Source organism: Euprymna scolopes, chromosome 19 (genome assembly GCF_053919585.1).
Source record: "Euprymna scolopes isolate OS-2025 chromosome 19, ASM5391958v1, whole genome shotgun sequence".
Taxonomy (NCBI): domain Eukaryota; kingdom Metazoa; phylum Mollusca; class Cephalopoda; order Sepiida; family Sepiolidae; genus Euprymna; species Euprymna scolopes.
Genome location: NC_136500.1, coordinates 149,963,573 through 149,989,411, shown reverse-complemented (window position 1 = coordinate 149,989,411; position 25,839 = coordinate 149,963,573). Strand labels below are relative to the sequence as shown.

General features: G+C 38.3%; 1 protein-coding gene across 2 annotated transcripts in view; it reads right to left on the bottom strand.

The window, feature by feature from the left end:
• LOC145240059 (synaptotagmin-9-like) overlaps positions 1 to 25,839 on the bottom strand; it is a 403,765-nt gene that overhangs the window by 17,951 nt on the left and 359,975 nt on the right. For both annotated transcript variants that reach the window (XM_080103680.1, XM_080103681.1), the window contains exon 3: positions 18,904 to 19,024. In XM_080103680.1, coding sequence (XP_079959806.1) covers positions 18,904 to 19,024 — 121 coding nt within the window. The remainder of the gene's footprint in view (positions 1 to 18,903; positions 19,025 to 25,839) is intronic.

Genomic DNA, 25,839 nt, shown 5'->3' with positions numbered 1-25,839 from the left:
ATATAAGAAAATACAATAAGACTAAAAAAAATTACAGTATCTAGCAGAGACCGGGGTGAAGGGAGATAAAAAAAAAAAGAGAGATAAAATATACAGTGGTACCTCTAGATATGTAATTAATTTAAACATGAATAACTGAAACCAAATCCAACACGATACATCATGATCCGGTAGTCAATGGGAAAATATTGTAGCAATCGTTAGTAGTGGAAATTTGGTAAATTGGATTACTTAAGGGGAATGGCTCATCAAGAACTTGTTTATGTTGGACTTGGTTGGTTGGTTGGTTGTTTTTGTTTTACGGCATATCAACCCTTTTCAGGTTATTTAATGCCGAATCTAGTTATTTTGAAGAAAATTTTTTTAATAGAATATATTTGTTGTTTTCAAGTCAGTTTCTATTTAACCCATAGTTGGGACCCTAACAGGTATTACCACTCCGGGTCAGAGTGGTTCTTTTTTTTCTTTTTTTTTTTTATTCAATTTTCACCCCAAACAAGGCACAGTGCCACTTTGAAGCAGGGGGCTACTATTAGGGACTTAATTAGCGGGGCCATTATGAAGGGAGATGAGTAGAAAGATGTTTGTTAACATTACACTTAGCAATGGCAATTAAAGGGTGGCTCCACACTCCCCAAAGCCCGCAAGCTGGGGCCTCACCACTGGATATAGTTTAAGGTCATATCCAGGACCTGTTGGACTTGGAGACAACCATATTGTAGTCAGTTGGAAAGCAGGAAAACGGAACAGAGTTCCACAAGTAGATAGTTCTAAGAAAGAAGCTTTGTTCATGGAATGTACGTTTAGGTTTAGGCACAGATAAAGATTGGAGGGAAATTATTGATAGTGATTTCAGCTAGATGAGTGTTTTTCGTGAAAGTCTGGTGAGGGAGGACCATAGATTGGAGCTCAGCTGAGCACTTGCCATGAAAATAACGATAAAGTAGAAAGACGTTCGCAATGTCTCTTCTGTGGGAAAAAGGTTGCAGGGAAGAGAAAAGGGTATCCTCCACTAGGCTAGGAAATTTATTGTGTACTCTGTCAAGGCAGGATAAATTGCTTCTAGCAGCTCCTGCCCAGATGTGGCAACAGTACTCTATCCTTGGTTGGTTGGTTGTTTTTGTTTTACGGCATATCAACCCTTTTCGGGTTATTTAATGCCGAATCCAAATCCAAAGATTTTGAAGAAAAAAATTTTTTAATAGAATATATTTGTTGTTTTCACGTCGGTTTCTATTTAACCCATAGTTGGGACCCTAACAGGTACTACCACTCCGAGTCAGAGTGGACCTGGGAGCAATGGCATTTAAAGGGTGGCTCCACACTCCCCAAAGCCCACAAGCTGGGGCCTCACCACTGGATATAGTTTAAGGTCATATCCAGGACCCCCATTGAGGGACTTTTACCCTCTGCAGGGGGGCAGTCGGCGTATTCTAATGCCCCACCGACAGGGTCACTATCCTTGGATGTACGTGGTTCATATATTGGTATAGAATTGCACAAGCAATGAAATATCTACTGAAGCGGTAGAACAATCCCACCATTTTTCCAGCAGCATTGGCAACAGATTTGATGTATGCATTCTATCTCAGATCAGGGGTAAAGGTCAAACCCAGAAGCTTGTCAAAACATGGAGCCTCCTCAAGATGGGAGCCATTCATTTCAATTGATGCCAGACAGGCTCAGGGCGTTGATGATCTAAAGATAGAAGTTTGATTTAAGATGCATTAAAAGTAACCAGCCACCTCTTTTCCCATTGCCCACATGCTCAAGATCAGAGGAGAGAGAGAATCAGAGAGAACTTCGTCATTTACGGCCTTTGAAGTGTTGCCATGGATGATAGTATCGTCAGCATAAACGCCTGTGAATGATCTTACGATGTGCTTTGGGAGATCATTGATGTAGATCAGGAAAAGAGTTGGGCCCAGGATGGACCCCTGAGGGACTCCAGCATTAATACTGAGAGCTTCTGATTTCTGATCATCAACCACTACTTTTATGAACCTATCAGGTAAATGATTTAATAATTGAAAAGACATTTCCAGTTATATCGTAGCTGGAGATTTTGTGGAGTAGACCTTTATACCATACCCTATCAAAGACCTTTGATAGGTCAGAAGCAATTACTCTAGACAAGAAAGCATCCACTGAGAAATTCACTAATCCTATAAGATATGATGGGACGACTCCAAAATTTTTCCTGCTTCCGATACAATTACCGATTCCGTTCTGATTCCGATTCTTTTAAAATGTATCAATATTCAATTAGAGATTTGTTGTCTTTTGTGAATTGTAAAATTATTACAAAAGCCCCATTAATTTCTGCGTATATTTTTTTTTCTCAAAAGTGTTCCTTGTAATTGATTAAAAATTGTAAGACAACAAAAGATTTATTTGGAATTTAAAACAAAGCCAGATTGTATCAGTGCGTCGTTAGTGTACAACATGCTACTTGAAAGTTTTCATAAACAGTTGAAAATAGTCGATGATTGAAAGGCAAAATGAGAAAACGATGTAAGAACAAAATATTTAACGCCCATTGTTACGAACGAATTTCTGAATAATAATTTTACTATTTAGAAAACCATTTTTAACATGGAGAGGGCGTGGGCTTTGTTAACTATTCAGCACCTTCTCTCTATTAATGAGGTTTAAATTTTATTTTAATTAAAAAAAATTGGTGGGTTATTAAATTGATTTGCTTTGCCGTAAAAAAAAAACAAATCAAAAACAAAATGCAAATAATAATAATAATAATAATAATAATAATAATAATAATAATAAATTTGTACATTAACTCTCTCAGCTAAAACCCCATTCCAAAATGAAATTACTTCTATAGTTGATTATGTGTGAAACCCTTAAAAAACTTGATGAAAAAAAAAAGCAATCATTTTAGTATTTAGAGTGGAAGCTCAGTTTCGAATATAAATTTAACGTAAAATAATCATTAGTGGGCCATTCTAATTTTTTATGGCAAGTGCTCGTCTGAGCTCCAATCCCTGGTCTCCCCCCCTCGCCAATCTTTCACGAAAAACACCCGTCTAGCTGAAACCACTATCAATAATTTTCCCCATTCTTTATCTGTGCCTAAATCAAAACGTAGATTCCATGAACAAAGCTTCTTTCTTAGAAATGCACGCCTGTGGAACTCTGTTCCGTTTGCCTGTTTCCCACCTGACTACAACCTGGATGTTTTCAAGTCCAACATAAACAAATTCCTGATGAACCGCCCCCATTTAGTAAGACACTTTATCAAATCTCAACACTAACGTACTGAACACGTAATAATCCTTATCCTCAAGTGGCTTCCGGGGCTTGATAAGTGGTGACCACCTTTAAAAAAAACAAAAAAACCCTAAATTCTTTCCAACTAATTTAAGCTGGATTGGCAACGCCATAAAACTATTCGTAATCGTTTAAAAAAGTAGACATTCTACCGAAATAAACACACATAATTTATCGTTAAGAGAAAAAAACTATTTTGTTTTTAGTTAACCAAAAGTTCTGAAACATTCTTGTGCGTTAACAATAGAATGTTTTAGAAAAAGACGTTTATTTTACGTTACATTTATGTGTGGAGCTGATCCTGCATTTTAAATTCATAACTAAATCGTTTTGTAATTATTTTAATGTTTTTATTTAATTTTTAACAGTTATGTGTAAAACGGTTTCCATGTAAATACTGTATTCTTATGAAATTATTGTTCTTTCTTCCGTTTTCATTTTTCGCTAATCGCAATTAGAACTTATTGCTGTGAAAAGAAAAAATCTGATTCTCCATTTTTTAGGCCATTGCATGTAAACAATCTGAAAAAAAAAGTTTCGCATATATATTTCACGTAAAATGATCACCTCTTGAACCAGACAATGTTTTAAGAACAGGTTAGGGATTTTGTTTGTTTCTAATTTTGGCCATATTTTTTTTTTTTTTTGTTTTACATGGAGTTCACCACTTATCAAGGCCCAATGGCCACTCAGGGATAAGGGTTATTGTGTGTACAGTAATCAAAGGGATAGTGTAGCAATAGTATTGGAGAATTGGTACGGTGTTATTATTTAGGGGGGGGGGCGGTTCATCAGGAATTTGTTTGTGTTGGACTTGAAGACATCCAGGTTGAAGTCGGGAGGGAAACAGGCAAGCGGAACAGAGTTCCACAGGCGTGCAGTTCTAAGAAAGAAGCTTTGTCCATGGTATCTACGTTTTGATTTAGGCACAGATAGGGAGTGGGGAAAATTATTGACGGTGGTTTCAGCTAGTCTGGTGTTTTTTGAAAAAGATTGGCGAGGGGGAACCAGAGAATGGAGCTCAGACGAGCACTTGCCATGGAAATAGTGATAGAACAATGACAGGCTCGCTACGTCTCTTCTGTGGGAAAGAGGTTATCGAGTAGAGAAAAGGGCATCTCCCACCAAGCCACGTAGTCTATTTTGTACTCTGTCAAGGCAGGATAGGCTGTTTTTAGCAGCCCCTGCCCAGATGTGGCAGCAGTACTCCATCCTTGGACGTACTTGGCTCTTATATAGATAGAGAATTGCATCAGTAGTGAGATATCTTCTGGAGCGGTAGAAGGATCCCACCATTTTCCCAGCGACCTTGGCCACAGACTTGATGTATGTGTTCCATTTAAGATCAGGTGTAAAAGTCAAACCCAAGAGCTTATCAAATCCTGGAGCCTCCCTTAGACGAGAGCCATCCATTTTAATTGATGCCAGATGGGGATCAGAGCGTTTATGATGTAGAGATAGGAGCTTGGTCTTAGATGCATTAAAGGTAACCAGCCACCTCTTTCCTCACTGTACCACACACTCAAGATCAGAGGAGAGAGAATCAGAGAGAACATCATCATTTACGGCCTTTGATGTGTTGCCATAGATATTCGTGTCATCAGCATAGATGTCAATGAAAGATTTTAGTATGTGTTTTGGGAGATCATTGATGTAGATCAGGAAGAGAGTTGGGCCCAGTATGGACCCCTGAGGGACTCCAGCATTAATACTGTGGGCCTCTGATTTCTACCCATCAACCACTACTCTTATGAGCCTATCTGAGAGAAATGACTTAATGATAGAGAAAACATTTCCAGTTATACCGTAGCTGGAAATCTTGTGTAGTAGGCCTTTATGCCAAACCTTATCGAAGGCCTTTGCTATGTCGAGAGCAATTGCCCTAGAAATGAAGCCTTTGTCAAGAGATTCGCTAATCCTATCAGATATAACCGTTAGCACCTCTGCTGTAGATCTAGCAGAACAGAAACCATATTGCGTGTCGCTAAGAAGGTTATTTCTGCTGAGGTGGTTGACTACTCAATTTATTGTGGATTCCAGCAACTTACTCATGACACACAGGAGACTTATTGGTCTGTACTGAGAGGGGGATGACTTATCACCTGAATTCTTAAATACAGGGCACACTGATGAGGTTTTCCAGAGTGTTGGGAAGCACTTCACCTTAAGGTAACGCTTAAACAGTTTGGAAAGTATGGGGGCAAGTTCTGGTTGTAATTTTTTTAACGCTATAATTGGAATACCGTCGGGACCAGTTGCTTTACTGGAGTAAAGGTTCTTGATTAGCTTGGCGATCTCATGCACAGATATTTGTATGTTGCATAGCATGTTGTCTGTTAAAGGAGGGAATATGGGGAGTTGATGGCCTCCGTCATACAGGGTAGAATTTGCCGCAAAGTTTTTGGCAAATAGTTTGGCCTTGTCCGATGCTGTCGAGATGACCTCTGGTCCATTGATAATGGTTGGGATAGAACGCACGTTTCTGTTCAGGATCCTATTTGCTATTTGCCAGAACTGGTGGGAACCAAGCCGCTGCTCAGCTACTTTGGACTTAACGGATTGCGCATATAGTTCTTTTGCATTTTTTATTACTCTTTTACAATGGTTGCTGGCGGTTCTGAAAGCAGCTTTAGTTTCAGTGAATCTATTACGTTGGTAGCTATGGAAAAAGTGATTTCTGTGTGCGATGGCAGCAGCACATTTAGGGGAGAACCATGGTTGGCAGTTAGGTTTTTGTTGGAATTTTTTGGATGGTATGAATTGGTCTATGCCTACAAGTAACCATTCAGTCAGGTCTGATACTATAGAGGACACATCCTTTTTAAACATGGAATGCAGAGGTAAATCAGATATGAATGTACGGAATATCCCAGTCCGCAATAGAGCATCGGTATACAGTACGGTGGAGAGGTACGTCTGTAGATTTATTATATTTCATTTTTATTTTAACTGATACAATGCAGTGGTCGGAGGATCCCAGAGGGGATAGAATGGAACATGAGCATAGCTCAGGGGAAGTGGATAGAAAAAGGTCTAGGAGGCTTGCGAACTGACCGGTACTATTGGGCACACGGGTGGGCTCGAGGACAATCTGAGTGAGGTCATAGACAATGGCAAAATCATGACAGAACCGCCCCTCATCATCAGTCTTATTTGAGTGGGTCAGCAATTCCACATTATGGACATTGAAGTCACCGCAAATGTGAATGTTAGCTGAGGGATGAGCAGACAGGATGTGGTCAATTTTTTCTGATATACTCTTAAAGACAGTAACTCCACTGTTGTGGGGGTGATAGAGGGCAAATATAAATGCGGTGGTGTAAGCAAGTGCAACCTGGAAGCACATATAAGGTAGATTAAGGTCTTCTCTGGAGATATCCCTGCCACATGGGAAACCATCTTTAATGTAGGCACATATTCCATGCCTGTGGCGATCTTGGGGGTCAGATTTAGATGTTAGGTTAGAGTATCCTTTAATTATGAACTCATCTAGGGAGGTGGTCGGCCCTATTCCAGTTTCGCTTAGAAAGAATATGTCAGGTTTCGTCTTCTGTAATTGGATTTCAACCTCTGGAAGGTTAGAACATAGACCCCTGATGTTGGAGAAGGAGACCTGGTAGTAGGGGTCTACGTAGGAGGATGGAGTTCTAGGTTTATTCGTATTTTCTTTTTTGAGATATTTCATGTTGAGGATTTTGGGGTTTGTGGAACAGGTCAGCATACTTGGTTAGAGCAGAACAGAGAGAAAAAGTAAGAGAGGAAAGATAGGAAATTTTTTTTTTTTTGTAGCACATAAGGTAAAGCCGTAGCAATTACCCACTAGTATGGCATCGAGAGGCCCCACCAGAGACTACTGCATGGTCCAGAGTCCATTCACCAAATGGCAATACAGCAGCCCCAGTACTTTGCACTTGCTGATAGGACAGCCTCCTTAGTGGTTAATTCAAAGTTCGGGTCCCTGACTATCAGGCGGTTAACGTCAGCCCAGATGAAAACATTTACCTCCAGCACCCTTACTAGTGACATGGCCGCAAGGATAGACAGAGACAGAAAATTTCCGACATCTCAGACTACTGTTCACGAAGTACTACCGACCTGGGAAGCAGCTTTTTCTTCACCCTTTGCCAGAAACATCACTCATTAGAAATGATGACTGAGGGACAAAAAAGGAGACGCGATAGTTACTGGAACTGCCGATAACATATCCACTGCATTATCTACTCTCCATTAAAAAAAAAAAAAAAATGGTAAGAGGGACTTATTTATATCTACTTAGTATAAGTCCTTTGCCCACTCCCAGTTTAGAATAGAATTTGAAGATAGTCTCCCCTCCCATATTAATCCATGGAAGTTTTTTTTTTTTTTGCTTTAGGTACCTCGCGATAGAACCTTCGAGGTTAAACTTATAATATTCATGTTCCTGGTCAGAATGTAGTATAAAATATGTCATTGTCAAAAGTCATAAAAGACACAACCTCTTCCTACTACTACTAACGAAAAATAAAGCGATTACTTGTGGTTCTATGTTTTTGCCGATTAGGCTTGCAGATCAGTGGTAAAAAATTTAGTTAACTGCTTTAAAAAATTAGAATGACCCGGAAACCTGAGGCAATCTCGTCAGCATCAGACAAAGCCAAACTCTTTGCCAAGAACTTTGCAGCTAATTCTACCCTTTGCCACCAAGGCCGCCAACCCCCAATATTTTCTCCTGTATCAGAAAACACGCTATGTGATATACATATATCTGTACGTGATGTTGCCAAGCTAATCAAAAACCTTGATTCCAGTAAAGCAACCGGCCTTGATGTTATTCCAATCATAGTACTAAAAAAACTTCAACCTGAATTAGCGCCCATACTTACAAAACTGTTTAAACGTTCTCTTAAGGAGAATTGCTTCCCATCACCCTGGAAAATCTCATCAGTATGCCCTGTATTTAAGAATTCAGGTGATCGCTCATCCCCCTTTCAGTATTGGCCAATACGTCTCCTGTGCGTCATGAGTAAGTTGCTGAAATCTGTTAAATAGAGAAGTAATCAACCATCTCAGCAAAAATAACCTTCTTAGTGACACACAATATGGTTTCCGTTCTGCCAGATCTACAGCAGATGTGCTTACAGTTATATCTCATAGGATTAGTGAATCTCTCGATGGAGGCAACCTTTCTAGGGCAATTGCTCTTGACATATCTAAGGCCTTCGATAGGGTATGGCATGAAGGTTTACTTCACAAGATCTCTAGCTAGGGTATAGCTGAAAATGTCTTCTCAATTATTAAATCATTTCTTTCTGACAGGGTCATGAGAGTAGTAGTTGATGGGCAAAAATCAGAAGCTGACAGTATTAATGCTGGAATCCCTCAGGGGTCCATCCTGGGCCCAACTCTTTTTCTGATCTATATTAATGATCTTCCAAATCACATCCTTACATCATTTATAGACATTTATGCTGATGACACTACCATCTATGGTAGAACATCTAAGACAGTAAACGATAAAGTTCTCTCCGATTCTCACTCATCTGATCTTGAGCACGTGGTACAATGGGGAGAGGAGTGGCTGGTTACTTTTAATGCATCTAAAACCAAGCTTCTCTCTTTACATCATCAACATTCTGATCCACATCTGGCATCAATTGAAATGAATGGCTCTCGTCTTGAGGATACCTCAAGTTTTGACAAGCTTCTGGGCTTGACCTTTACTTCTGATCTTAAATGGAACAGGTACATCAAATCTGTTGCCAAGGCTGCTGGAAAAATGGTGAGATCCTATCGATCCAATAGGTATCTCACTGCTGATGCAATTCTCTATCTATATAAGAGCCAGGTACTTCCAAGGATGGAATACTGTTGCCACATCTGGGCAGGAGCTGCTAGAAATGACTTGTCCTGCCTTGATAGAGTTCAAAATAGACTTCGTAGCCTCGTAGGAGATATCCTTTTCTCTTCCCTTCAACCTCTTTCTCACAGAAGAGATGTTGCAAGTTTTCTCTGATGTATCATTATTTTCATGAAAAGTGTTCGACTGAGCTTCAGTCTATGGTCCCCTCTCGCCAAACTTTCACAAGAAACACTCGTTTAGCTGAAAACACTATCAATAATTTCCCCCCACTCTTTATCTATGCCTAAACCTAAACGTAGATTCCATGAACAAAGCTTCTTTCTTAGAACTGCACGCCTGTGGAATTGTCTTCCTGCTTTCCAGCTGACTGCAATATGGTTGTCTTCAAGTCTAACGTAAACAAATTCTTGATGAGCCGTTCCACTTGTTAACAAATTTACTGAATTTCCATTACTAACGATTACTATATTGTCCAATTTCTACTGTACACTCTTTAACCCTTATCCTCGAGTGACCTCTTGGCCTTGATAAGTGGTGATGCCTATGTAAAAAAAAAAAACCCCAAAAACGGGTGATCATTTTACATTAATTTATGAATTTAGGAAAAAAGGCAACGAAAGAAAGAGCAACGGAAAAAGGCCATTTTGACTAGCTAGGAAAAAAGGGCAATTATTGAATAAATATCGATTGAAAAAAATTTTAGAACAGTTCTTGTGGGAGGTATTATTTTAGGAAGATGGACCCAAACCCCATCCCTTACCTCAATTAAAAATATTATTATTATACTAATTGTTCTGTTTTGTGTTCTCGAACTCAGGAATCTGCACAGAATTTCAGTCGGAGGTTACATTAATTAAAACGTTAACAAAATGTAGTATCTGTTTTGGTGTTACACTTCACTAGGAACCTCCAAAAGTCACCTCAGAATACTCCCCCCCTATATATAACACGATGTAACTTTATCATAAATTAATATTATCAGTATAACTTTTGTACCATTTAAAAAAGAAGGGAACAATAAACCAGTAATAATTAAAAAGATTTTTTTTCATCAAACGAAAATAATGAAATTGCAAGACGAAAATCGTGTTTACATAATTGGCGCTTTAAAAAATAACGTTCCCATGTAGTAAGCATTTTGAACTTGTACGCATACCCGTGTTTAATAAATCTAGCAAAAATCAACTAATGGTCAGATTTTCGTGAAAATTTTGATACTTATCCATTTTAGAATGAAATTACATATAAAATGCAGTTTCCGTAACATATACGAGCGGAAATATATTTTTAGTATTAGCCCCCCCCCCCCCGATGTATTTTTTTTTTGAAATTTGAGCAAAATATATTTAAATCTATCGAAATTTCTATTTATTATGAAACATAAGAGTTAAAATAAGTGAAACTTTTTAAATTTAAATACACGTATTGAACAAAAATTTACCTTGAAGTTGCAATTAAAAAATTGATATAAGTTTAATATTATGTTTTTTTTTTTTAATAGCGTTTTTTCAAATTAATATATACTATAATCATCAGTTGAATTGCCAAGAAAAAGAAACTTCGTAAACATTAATTAATTTTTAAAAGATTACAACGATTAAAATTCCATTATTTCAAAATGTTCCGTTACAACATAGATTTTTAATTAATTGTATTTAATTTTTTTTTTTAAATATTAAGTTTTTTATATAAACATGTCTCTTGTCAGCTATTTTATCTCCAGATTAAAACAGATCTGAAAATATTATTGCACAAATATTAAGCGTTTTGTAGGACCCCCTCTCATATTTTGTTTGTCTCTTTTTACCGAACAAAAGTATGAAAGCCGAACATGAGCATTCAGTAAAACTGTATTTCATATTTAATATACAAATGTTTAAAATATTATTAATCATTAAACTGTGTAAATCTTAAAACCTAACAAAATTATAACAAAGATTAATTATTAATTGCAGTTTGAAGAAGATAAACAAAGGTTTTAAAAAATCATTAAGTCACTTCTGCTTTTCCATAGTTCATATAGTTAACACAAGTCTGCGGACTCACGCGCTCCGTTTTCACATTGTTTTAGAGATACCTACACTTCACCTATTCTCTCCTCTATCAATGAAGGAGAAATCTTACTAAACTGAGGCAATTTTAATTTTTTGTTCCGACGCAGAGTGCCCCTTTTTTGGAGCTGGATATTCCACTCATTAAAAACAACCTACTGAGATTTGGGAAAATATTTTAAATCGTTTTTTGCCCAGAAATTTGGCTGTCAAGTGGTCAAAATTCAACGATTTGACCGTTGAAAACTTTACCAAACTCCTTCACCAATTTTGGGTCTAAACACTTGAAATGTTAGATGTATGTTACTTGGACATGGATCAAACTTTTTAATTCGATTTGAGCCCAAAACAATAGAGGTTAAAGGGTCAAAATTGGGGTCAAAGTTTTTAAAAATTTGACCACCGCAGTCTCTATCAAATAACAAAAAATAATTTTTGGTTCAAGCATTTGAAATTTTACATAAAGTGTATTCAGACATAGGGCAAGCTTTTTAATCGGTTTGGCCGAAAATTTGGCTACCAAGTGGTCAAAGTTCAAAGGATATGACCTTTGCGGTCTCTAGCAAACTAATCAGCAAATTTTGAGTCTAAACATTTGGAATTTTACATAAAGGGTATGCATACATGCAGCAAGCTTTTTAATCAGTTTTTGGGCGAAAATTTGGCTGCCAAGAGGTCAAAGTTGAAAGAGTTGACCGTCGCAGACTCTACTAAACTCTTCTGCCAATTTTGGGTCTAAACACTTAAAATTTTAGATGTAGGTTACCTGGACAGGAGTCAAACCTTTTGATATATATATATATATATATATATATATATATATATATAAAAATTTGTGAACAGTACATAAGGCCCGAGCAAAGCCGGGCTGAACTGCTAGTATATATCTATATATCTATAAAAGTGAACGTGTCTGTCTGTGTGTCTGTCTGTCTGTGTACATTTCCCTACGCAATAACTCTGTCAATTTTTAGTCTATAGACTCGAAATTTGAAATACCGGGTACTGAGATTTGGGAAAATCGATGTGACGGGTGTCAGCCAGAAATTTGGCTGTTAAGGGGTCAAATTTCAACGATTTGACCTTTAAGAACTCTACCAAACTCCTCCGACAATTTTGGGTCTAGACACTTGAAATTTTAGATATAGGTTCCTTGAACCTGGATCTAACTTAATAAAGTGATTTGAGCCCGAAACAATAAATTTTAAGGGGTCATAATAGGGGTCAAAGTTTTAAAAAATTAACCATTTTTTTTGCTTTTTTGCTTTTTTTGCACAGCATACACCTCCAAACACCCGAGCAACGCCGGGCACCCCTGCTAGTATATATATATATATATATATATATATACATATATATATAAACTCAATACTCGACTGATTACAGTCTTTAACTTTAGTCTTTGTACCTAACTCATGTGTTTACTATTCAACGCCTTTTATTTAAAAAAAATAACATAAAACACAAAAGAAAACAAACAAAAATCAAAAGCAGAACAAATAAAGCATATTTGTATATTTTTGCTGTTTTTACAAATTGATTTTCTTGTTGAATACATCTGCTGCCCTTTCTCATTATCGATTAGGTCAATTTTCATTTTCCTATAAATAAATATGTGCGAAAAAAAAAAAAAAAAAAGAAAAGAATTCTGCTCTTCCAAATCTTCGGTACAGATGTTTCCCAATGTACCAACAAATTCAGGAAGGAGAGGGGGAGGGGGAGGGAGAAGAAGGGATATTCTTTTTTTTATTATTATTTAACTACAATTTATCTTGTGTATTAAAAAGCTTCTGTGTTTGTGTAGATTGATGAACTTTTAAAGCAACGCATTTCAGGTGAAAACATTATTACATAGTTACGTGTCATGTCGAAATTTGTGTAAATTCAAATAACTTACGAAAAATGATTCAGCAGAAATGTTATGTTGTTAGTTTACCGGAAAACACTGGAAAATGGTTGATTATTCTGATTGAAATTATAATAGTCAATTATTATGATTGGTAAAAATATAATTGTTAGATAGAAATATGTTATAGATGTGAAAAGTTATGTTCAGTTAAAACATTTACATTTAATAGTTTTCAGGAATGTTAATTTGATGTTACTTCGACAGAGAATTTAAGCTAAATATAAACAAATATACGTGACAAAAGCCCAGCAAGGATTTTTAGGCTACGTGTAGTGATGACGTAATAAAAATATAGATTTTGAGATGTAGAGTTATAGTTAGGTGGAAGAGCAGCTCTATACACAATGGATGGAGGTTTTATGACAGGACACTCATGGAATCAGAAGGGGGCGACTTAGAAAAATCTTATACAAAGCGTGCCAACTCTGAAAAAAAACAAAACAAAACAAAAACAAACAAAAAAACTGCAAGGAATAAATGATTATATCAAAATATAATTCCCGCCTTTAAGAGAGAAACACTTAATTTCAAGACGCATGAAAGGATGATTTGAGGTATATTTTTGTTGGTGTTCCAACCAAGAACGATATCTATAAAATATTAATTTATGTATGCACACATTAACACCAAACAGAATATACTATATACTCATAAGTAAAAAGAGATTGATTAGAGAAACACGCATCTGTTAAATTATATATATATATATATATATATATATATATATATATATATATAGTGGAAATGGTAATTAATAAAAACTGAAGAAAGTGCTCAATACTGTTGTAGAGCAAATATGCGTTTTATTTTTTATTGCCGTATCTTTCTGTTAAGTTACATTATTGTTTCCGCTACCCAGCCGTTTTTTTTTGGCCGTCTGTAGCTTCCTCAGACTTTTCTGTAAAAGTCTGAGGAAGCTACAGACGGCCAAAAAAACGGGTAGCAGAAACAATAATGTAACTTAAAAGAAAGATACGGTAATAAAAAATAAAATGTATATATATATATAGGATGTGTCCTCTATAGTATCAGACCTGACCGAATGGTTACTTGTAGGCATAGACCAATTCATACCATCCCAAAATTTCCAACAAAAACCTAACAGCCAACCATGGTTCTCCCCTAAATGTGCTGCTGCTATCGCACACAGAAATCACTTTTTCCATAGCTACCAACGTAATAGATGCACTGAAACGAAAGCTGCTTTCAGAACCGCCAGCAACCACTGTAAAAGAGTAATAAAAAATGCAAGAGAGCTATATACTCAATCCGTTAAATCCAAAGTAGCTGAGTAGCGGCTTGGTTCCCACAAGTTCTGGCAAGTAGCAAATAGGATCCTTAACAGAAACGTGTATTCTATCCCAACCATTATCAATCAAGTCATCTCGACAGCATCGGACAAGGCCAAACTATTTGCCAAGAACTTTGCGGCAAATTCTACCCTGTGCGACGAAGGCCATCAACTCCCCGTATTCCCTCCTATAACAGACAACATGCTATGCAACATACAAATATCTGTGCGTGAGGTCGCCGAGCTAATCAAGAACCTTGACTCCAGTAAAGCAACTGGTCCTGACGGTATTCCAATTATAGTGTTAAAAAAATTACAACCAGAACTCGCCCCCAATCTTTCCAAACTGTTTAAGCGTTGCCTTAAGAAGTAGTGCTTCCCAACACCCTGGAAAACCTCAACAGTATGCCCTGTATTTAAGAATTCAGGTGATAATTCATCTCCCTCTCAGTACAGACCAATGTCTCCTGTGTGTCATGAGTAAGTTGCTGGAATCCACAATAAATAGAGAAGTAGTCAACCACCTTAGCAGAAATAACCTTAGCGACACGCAATATGGTTTCTGTTCTGCTAGATCTACAGCAGAGGTGCTAACGGTTATATCTCATAGGATTAGGGAATCTCTCGACAAAGGCTTCATTTCTAGGGCAAATACTCTTGACATATCAAAAGCCTCCGATAAGGTTTGGCATAAAGGCCTACTACACAAGATTTCCAGCTACAGTATAACTGGAAATGTTTTCTCGATCATGAAATCATTTCTCTCTGATAGGCTTATAAGAGTAGTGGTTGATGGGCAGAAATCAGAGGCCCACAGTATTAATGCTGGAGTCCCTCAGGGGTCCATACTGGGTCCAATTCTCTTCCTGATCTACATGAATGATCTCCCAAAACACATACTAAAATCATTCGTTGACATCTATGCTGATGACACGACCATCTATGGCAACACATCAAAGGTCGTAAATGATGATGTTCTCTCTGATTCTCTCTCCTCTGATCTTGAGCGCGTGGTATAATGGGGAAAGAGGTGGCTGGTTACCTTTAATGCATCTAAGACCAAGCTCCTATCTCTACATCATAAACGCTCTGATCCCCATCTGGCATCAATCGAAATGGATGGCTCTCGTTTAAGGGAGGCCCCAGGATTTGAAAAGCTTCTGGGTTTGACCTTTACTCCTGATCTAAAATGGAACACGTACATCAAGTCTGCAGCCAAGGTCACTGGGAAAATGGTGGGATCCTTCTACCGCTCCAGAAGATATCTCACTAATGATGCAATTCTCTATCTATATAAAAGCCAAGTACGTCCAAGGATGGAGTACTGCTGCCACATCTGAGCAGGAGCTGCTAAAAACAGCCTATCCTGCTTTGACAGAGTACAAAATAAACTTTGTGGCTTAGTGGGGGATGCCCTTTTCTCTTCCCTGCAACCTCTTTCCCACAGAAGAGACGTAGAGAGCCTATCTTTGTTCTATCGCTATTTCCATGGCAGGTGCTCGTCTGAGCTCCAATCCCTGTTCCCCCCTCGCCAATCCTTTTCAAAAAACACCCATCTAGCTGAAACCACCATCAATAATTTTCCCCAACTCCTTATCTGTGCCTAAATCAAAACGTAGATTCCATGAACAAAGCTTCTTTCTTAGAACTGCACGCCTGTGGAACTGTTCCGCTTGCCTGTTTCCCTCTCGCCTTCAACCTGGATGTCTTCAAGTCCAACACAAACAAATTTCTAATGAACCGCCCCCTTAAGTAATGATACTTTATCAATTCTCCAATACTATTACTACACTATCCCATTGATTACTGTACACACAATAACCCCTATCCCTATGGGCCTTGATAAGGGGTGAACTCCATGTAAAAATATATATATATATATATATATATATATATATATATATATATATATATATATATATATACAAACACACAAACATATATATGCTCGTTATACAGCTACACTGTTTGCATACAACCCCAGTATAAAACAGAAAAGTAAAAATAGAATTTATCAAATTATCGGATTTTATCCCATGCTTTAATGTAGAAGAGTTGTGCGACTAATGGCAAACAGATTTATCTCCCTTGATTTTAATTAAGAGTCCATTTTTCAACACAAAATGTCAGAATATAATTGTGGGTGATTTATTGCTAAAAATACATCTAGCACATTTACAAGGTGCCTTCAATAAATTTCCAGACTTTTTTTTTGTACAGTCATCATAATTCTTGTAGACTCTTGACAATTTCGTGTGTTATTACTAGATATATCTTATGAGATGACTGACGAATTTTTATGATTTCAGGTTCAAATGAATAACTTCAACAGGAATTGGAATACACCCTACTAAAGCCTGATTATCACAGCTGGTAAATTTAGAAAATACGATATGGATGTGAGGACACTTTAGATAAACGATGTGCAATAAAATTCTATTTTAAACTTGGAAAAAATGACACAGAAACGTACGGAATGCTTCAGACTGCTTTTGGACCATCTTGCATGAATTGAACATCAGTTTTTGATTGGCATAAGAGATTCAAGAAAGGCAGGAAGTCCGTGAGGGATAATGAGGTGTGGGAGGAGTAAGGAAGTCAGAACACCAAAGTTCATTGGCCAAATAAAGAATTTTACGGATAAGGACCGTTGTGTTTACAGAGACAATAAGTGCAGTTTGATGTCAGTGTGGGAACTGTGAACACAATTATTCGTGAGGAACTGAAAATGCGGAAGATTTGCACGAATGCATGTCTATAACTTCATCCTTGTCATAGACTATTTGACCAAGATGGGCATGAAGAGAGTTCCTCACCCTCCCTGTAGTACAGACCTTGCTCCCTGTAACTTTTTTGTTATTCCCTAAGCTCGAGAAAAACCTTACAGGCAATCATTGAGATACTGGAGAAAATGAAAGCGGCTGTGACGAGGGTTATTGACACGTTCACACAAAAGGACTTCCATGCGGCCTTCAAGAAGTTACTGGAGATTACTTCAAAGAGGACTAGAGTTTAATGTGTGGACTATCAATAAAAAAGTCTGGAAAATTATTGGAGGTACCTCGTACTTTTAATAGACACAAAGAACATTCCTCTGTTCTTAATATTTTTGTGAGTTGTGGCTCCCCACACTTTAACACCCGTAAGACAGGATTAAACTCACTGCTGCTGCTGGCAAATTTAATTAATTTAATATAAAATTATGACATTCGTTTACCAGGGAATGAATGTTGATTTGTCTGCACTGAAGTGAACCTTTCAGGAAAGACTGTTAGGTCCTAGGCAAGGCAACCAGCTGCTCGGGAGGCAAACACAGACGATAGAACGTCCCCTTTACATTAAAATACATACTTGGCGTTTTGGCCAAGATCAAAGTGTAGTATATGTCTTAATGGTGCTGCATTTCCATTTTTTGTTCTCTTTCAGTGGAGGAATAGTCTTTCACAACTGAGACAATATTTTATTTTTGTACCTTTTCTCCACGTTAAAAAACGACCCTGGTGTCTAACTCTGTCCCGTGGGGAGGCATTGTAAATAGGAATAATTGAGGTAGTCTATTGAGACAGACAAACAGACATAGGTACATTAAAAGGTTTATATATCGTTTACGTCTGTTGGTGAGTCTTCTCTTCGAGTTTGCTGGGCTGGAATTGAACACTTGTATTTATTTCAACAATTGAAGAAACAATTTAGATAGCTCGGAACATTGATTTGGTTAAAACACGTCCATCATCAGTGGTAACGCACCTTCAAATGTTTGTGACCGTTCACAATGGTCTCACGTTCTAACTCGATTATAATTCTTCCCTCATGGCCGAAAGAAAAAGAAAAAGGTAAAAAGAGAAGGAGAGACAGACAGAGAGATACATGCATATATATATTTTTGTTATTATTTTTTCTCTCTCTCTATATATATATATATATATATATAGATTGTTATTAAATTACAACAGATTATTCTTAATCTTAACCTTTACAGAAGTCAAGCTAGCTTAGCTTTTGGGGGAAGGTTACAGTGTCTTTTTCCTCTATGGTGATCGTACTGATTGATGCAACTGTACTTGGGCTTGTCATGTATTCCGTGGATTTACCTTCAGGTTCTATCCTGGTCACGGCACCAATATGACACGATCTTGTGACTGTTCATAACGGTCTGCAAGTTCCAACTGAATTACAATTCTTCCAGCGTATTTCCGAGCGTGAAAAGCTTTCTAGTTCGGTCCTAATCACAGTAACCATTTCTCTTTAAGTGGCAATATGCACTGTTTTTTTTAGTGCAATAAAGTTAAAAAAAAATCCACTTATGCGGGCGGTATATGACAAGTACTTGTTCACATCTTAAGCCTAATATTTTATAGCCTGTAGGGAAACAGTATCATAGTAGTCATACCGCAAATAATGACAAACACTTTGTAATTTTGAGAAAAATGGAATTCAATATATTAGTATACATATACGAGTGTATATACTATATATGCGGATGTATATTTATGAAGATATATATATCAAGGTAAAATATTCAAACCTGAAGACCCAGTGATGTCCATGGCTTTCAAATTCCTGGCTTTAATTATTGTCACGGTGAGGCGCCCGGCTGTTGGAAGGTAACACAAGGAAACCATCAATTCTCCAAGATCAGCTTTTTCCTGGGGAAAACAAGAAGAAAAAACAATCATTTAAGGAAAAAAGAAAAGAACATGATCAGTTATTTAACACTATTCAGGGTTTAACTGGCTTCCTCTGAAGGAGGAAGTTTCATGGGAATATGAAATTCACAAGTGGTCCCCAGTCGCATGTATATCCCTGTTAGGGGAGTTGACGACATTAGGTGTTTGCAACCTCTTGCAGAGAGGTGTCGACGTCCTCTTACATACAGCACCTGGACTTCCCAAATTGGTCACCCATTTTAGTAATGACCAGGTTCAACGTTGCTTAACTTTGGTGATCTGACGGAAACTGGTGTGTTAACATGATATGCCGTATATTTATATACTAACAGGTGACTAAATCATCAAGGAAAAAAGCCTTAAAGAAAGCAACGTTATCCCAGATAAAACTTTGCTCCATCCTTACACTGTAAAGTGAAAGTGTGCAGTCTCACGGTTGACTGATGTTCTAATCTTTAGTCATAGTTTTATTCGATGTGTCATCGCCAGCGATTGTCAGGTTGGCATAAATCATAACAAATGCCGCAGGATTATCTGTCTTAAACAATCACAATCCAGAGTATTACATCATCCATGTTGGCACTTGATGTTGATCGACAACAATTAAGTAAATATTCTTCTGTTAATACATACACACATCTCATATACGGGCGTGCAATAAGAAATGCCCCTGACCCACTTCCCATAGCAGTAGAGCAACGAAACTTGGCACAGTTATTAGTCGTTCTCTACATAAGAACCACCCAGATTTATGCATTTCTCCAATCGTTTGATGCACCCTTGCTTTCTTTGGAGGTGGTGAGTTCAAGTACTTTCACTGCATTCACCGGGCTTTGGTCTCTAGATCATAGTGATGGACCCAGGTTTCATCCTGTGTAATCAGTCTTTTGAAAAACTGACTCATCTTCTTGGCACATCTCCAAATTCATCCTCGAGTATTCGACATGTTCTCGCTTCTAGAATGGTGTGAGCAACCAGGGAATCCATCTGGTAGACACCTTATGCATATGCAAATGGTCATGAATGATGGTTTCCACAGACCCTGTACTAATCTTGACATCTTGGGCTATTTGGCGAATAGTAATACGCCGATCTTCCAAAATGGCAGCCTCAACTTGACAGACACATCCCTCATCAATGGCAGAAGGGACCTGTTTCCACAGACCTCCAACCATGTTTGAATTCACGATGCCAGTATTTTACAAGGTTATATGATGGGGCATTATCACCATAAGTTTCTTTCATTTCATCAAAAGTCTCCTGTGGTGTGCGTCCTTTCAAATACAAAAACCGGATCACTGCTCGACATTCAACAGGCTCCATTTCACACCTAACTCAATTTAAACACCTGTAAAACAGAAACCACAATTAGTTCAGAGCTATAACCTGTAGAGATATAATATAAATCATTGCACATGCAAAATTTCAGCTAGATCAGACAACTGGAAGTGGGTCAGGGGTATTACTGATTGCACGCCCCTCGTGTATATATATATATATGCATACATTCACATACAGGGTGGGACATTAATACTGTTACAAAATAAAACGCATATTTTTCCAAACAAAATAATTTATTACAAAACCCAATTACAGGAAAGGATTAGCAAATACTCGAGTCTTCACTACATGACAAAGTCTTTTGGGGAAATCATCTATAGCTGCACATAAAACATCTAAGGGTATTTTCTTCCAAGTTCAAAGTTTTCTTAAAAGCTTCAATATTTTGACAAGGAGTAGAACAGGCTTCACTTTCTATGAATGACCAAGAATAATCAAGAGCGTTAAGATTGGCTGATGAGGAAGGCCATTCTTCTTTGCTGATCAAAGACGAACAGCTGTCTCTATACCATTGTTGTTTTACACGAGCAGTGTGGCTTGTCACACCATCTTGTTGGAGAGTCGAAATTTCATCACCATACACAGAATGACACCATGGGGTTAGTGCATACTCTCAATGTAATGTTCTTTGTAAATCTTTACCCTCTGAGGGGAAAAAATGTGGAGATTTCCCGCTTTCAGAAATGCTGGTTTCTACGTTCTGAAAACATTTACTGCATTATCAGGTGTTGCCTCACAATTTCTCGTAAGGATTCTATCATTTTGATGCTTGTTCGACTGTTGAAGTGAGAATACCTTTTCATCCGTGAAGATGATGTTAATGAGCGTGCCTCCGCTGATACGGTTTAGCAAGAGTCAATTTCTGATGAGTCTCTTTGTAGGTGCAGAGAGAAGCTGTCACTTTTGGAGCTTATAAGGTGATATCTGAAGGAAACTTTGACATATTCTTCGCATAGTCAGTGGTGATGTTTATGCGTCCTTTGCAATTTCTCATACATATGTCCGTAGAGATATATGTATATATATATATGTGTGTATATTATTATTATTATGTATATATATATATTATTATTATTATGTATATATATATATTATTATTATGTATATATATATATATTATTATTATGTATATATATATATTATTATTATCATGTATATATATATATTATTATTATCATGTATATATATATTATTATTATTATTATGTATATATACATATATATATATGTGTATATATATATTATATATATATTATATATATATATATATATGTCTACAGACATCACATATATATATATCATGTCTGTAGAGATATATGTATATATATATGTGTGTATATATATATTATATATATGTCTACAGACATCACATATATATATATGTCTACAGACATCATATATATATATATATATGTCTACAGACATCATATATATATATGTCTACAGACATCATATATATATATGTCTACAGACATCATATATATATGTCTACAGACATCATATATATATGTCTACAGACATCATATATATATGTCTACAGACATCATATATATATATGTCTACAGACATCATATATATATGTCTACAGACATCATATATATATGTCTACAGACATCATATATATATGTCTACAGACATCATATATATATATGTCTACAGACATCATATATATATGTCTACAGACATCATATATATATATATATACATGTCTACAGACATCATATATATATACATACATATATGTCTACAGACATATATATATATATATATATATATATATTATATATATATATATGTCTACAGACATCATATATATATATATATATATATATATGTATACATATATGTCTACAGACATCATATATATATATATATATGTATACATATATGTCTACAGACATCATATATATATATATATGTATACATATATGTCTACAGACATCATATATATGTCTACAGACATATATATATATATACACATATATATATACATATATCTCTACAGACATCATATATATATATATATATATATCATCATCGGCGGTCACTCGTGTCCGAGTAAGACTGTCCTCCGTTGTGGCTTCTGTGGGTCCTCAGGTGAGCATAGAGCCCAATCCTAGACCCAATTTGTCTTGTGCAATTTGGGCAGATAAAGGTAGTGGTGGTGGGGTGGGGTTGGGTGTGTCTGGTTAATAATCTGTCCTTTCTGTGCTTGTGTTTATCCTCAGCAGCTTTATTTAGGTCACTACTATAAAGCGCAGCACCTTTGTGGACAGCGCTCCTCCATGCCAACCTGCTCCCAGCCACGTCCTCCCATGTCTTAAGGTCGATGTGAAACCGCTTTAGATTTGCTTTGATGTTGTCCTTATACCTCATCTTTTGGCCACCCTGGGCACGCTTTCCCTCAACAAGCTGAGAGTAGAAAATCTGTTTTGGGAGGCGGAGATCCGGCATTCGGACAACATGACCAGTCCATCTGATCTGGCGTTGAGCAACAGTAGCGGTGATAGTGGGAATGTCAGCCTCACTCAGGACGCTGGTGTTGGTGCGTCGGTCCTTCCAACTAATTCTGAGGATTTTTCGGAGGCATCTTTGGTGGTACGTCGCCAGGGTTTTTACGTGCCTCCTGTATGTGGTCCAGGTCTCCGATCCATAGAGAAGAGTGAGCAGCAAGACAGCTTTATATACCATGATTTTGGTCTTTGCCAGAAGGTCACGGTTCTCAAATACTCTCTTCCTTAGCCTTGAGAAAGCCCCACTGGCACAGCTGAGACGGTGTTGTATTTCATCATCTATGTTGGCTTTTGATGATAGGATGCTGCCTAGGTATGGGAAGTGGTCCACATTTTCCAGTCTAGCGTTGTCAATGGAGATGTTTGGGGGTGAGACTGGAGTACTGTTTGGTGGTGATTGATGGAGGATTTGGGTTTTTTTTATATTAATTGTTAGTCCTAGCTGTTTGTACGCCCTCGTGAGGGCAACCAGTGTACACTGTAGGTCCTCTTCTGAGAGGGCTACAAGGGCGTTATCGTCTGCATACTGTAGCTCCATAATGGATATGGTGTTCGTTCGACCTTTGGCCCTAAATCTGTTGATGTTAAAAAGTCGGCCGTCGGTTCTGTACATAATCCGAACTCCATGGGGAAGATGTTTGTCCGTAAGATGGAGGATAGCAGTAATGAAGATGGAGAACAGGGTTGGGGCAATGACACATCCCTGTTTCACTCCCGTGTCAACCCTGAAGGGCTCTGTTTCATCTCCACTACTACTGAGGACTGTAGCTGACATATTGTCATGCAGCAGTCTCAGTACCCGAATGTACCTCTCTGGGCATCCAAACCTTGCAAGAACCAGCCAAAGGGCTTGACGGTTCACAGAGTCAAAGGCTTTAGTAAGGTCTATAAAAGCCATGTATAATGGTAAATTTTGCTCCCTGCACTTTTCTTGGAGTTGACGAGCAGTGAAGATCATGTCCATCGTGCCTCTATTTGGTCGAAAGCCACTTTGGGACTCGGGAAGGATGGTTTCTGCAAGGGGTGTAAGCCTGTTGGCCAAAACCCGAGCTAGGGCTTTCCCTGTGGTAGAGAGGAGAGAAATGCCCCGGTAGTTCCCACAGTTTGCCTTGTCTCCCTTCTTAAAGATGGAGACAACTAGGGCATCTCTAAGTTGTGCAGGGATTTTCTCTTGTTCCCATATTTTGAGCAGCAGGGCATGGATGTGTCTGAGAAGATCAGGCCCGCCTTTCTTCAGGATTTCTGCTGGGATGCCGTCAGAACCAGCCGCCTTATTGTTTTTCATCTTCCTAATTGCATCCCGCACCTCTTCCAGACTGGGTGGTTCTCCCATGCTCTCAATTATGGGCTGTTGGGGGAGTTTTTCAAGGGCCTCCATCTCTGGAGTGGTGTCCCTGTTCAGAAGATCCTTGTAATGCTCTTTCCATCTATTTGTTATTTCTCTCTTTCCTTTCAGCAGCGTGAGCCCATCCTTAGACCGAAGGGGGGTCAGAGAACGGTAGCTGGGGCCGTATACCACTTTTGTGGCTTCAAAGAATCTTCTGGTGTCCCCAGAGTCAGCAAACTGCTGGATCTCCTGAGCCTTCTTCATCCACCAGATGTTCTTCAGCTTCCTGACTGTCGATTGGACAGCCGCTTTAGCCTTGGCATGGGCAGCTCTTTTAACCTTGCAATTGATGTTATTCTGCCAGGTGATAAAAGTTTGCCTCTTGGTGTCTATAAGCTGTTGGATTTCGGTATCGTTTTCATCGTACCAATCCTGATGTTTCCGCTTTTTCTGCCCTAGGATGCTTATACTGGAGTCCATGATGGCAGAAGACAGCTTGTCCCAGTGCTCTTCAGCGTCATGCGGATACTGCTTGGGCAGGTCCGCACTAAGAGCCGCCTGGAGGTGTTGTTGGTAGGTGATATCGCCCAGCTGCTCGATGTTGAGCTTTGGTCGGCTCTGTCTTTTTTGCATCCTTTGCTTCCGCATTAAATGGATAGACATGATGGAGCGAATAAGACGGTGGTCGGTCCAACAATTGTCTGTACTGGTCATTGCCCTGGTGTTCAGCACATCACAGCGGTCTTTGGCACGGACAATGACATAGTCAATGAGGTGCCTGATTTTACTTCGAGGGTGCATCCATGATGTTTTGAATGCGTTTTTTTGTCGGAAAAGTGTGTTCGTGATGATCAGGTTATGTTCTGAGCACTTTGTCAGTAGGAGTGTACCATTTGAGTTAATGTTCCCAACTCCTTCTCTTCCAAGCGTTCCTCTCCAGTGCTGATGGTCTCGTCCCACTCTAGCATTGAAATCCCCAAGTAGGATAATCTTGTCCCCCTTGGGGGCCCCGGATAAAATGGTGTCAAGGTCAGCATAAAAGGTCTCCTTTATTTCATCATGTGCATCAAGTGTTGGAGCATACGCACTAATCACAGTGGCCATTTGGTTGCCCGCAAGCATCAGGCGCATGGTCATTAGCCGTTCGTTGATGCCAACAGGGGGCTCATTGAGGTGGCGGATGAGGCTGTTCTTTATAGCAAAGCCCACGCCATGGATACGCGGCTCTTCTGCAGGCCTTCCTTTCCAAAAGAAGGTGTACCCGCCTTTCTCCTCCCTCAGCTGCCCGTCGTCAGCCAGTCGGGTTTCAGAGAGCGCAGCTATGTCAATCTGGAACCTCCTTAGCTCTCTTGAGATAATGGCAGTTCTTCTTTCGGGTCGATCACTTGTTTTGTTGTCCATGAGGGTCCTCACATTCCAGGTTCCAAAATATAGGCATAAATTTTCTTTCTTTTTCCGACCGCGTGGTGGTGATCCCTGGTGAACACATCCTACTCTACATCATGGATGGAAAAGTCTTGTGACAGTCTTAGTCATTAAGCTCCCGGACTGAGGCAGAGAGAGCTCCCCCTTAATTCCCGGATAGAAAAAGTCCTGTGGCGACCAGGAAGTGGT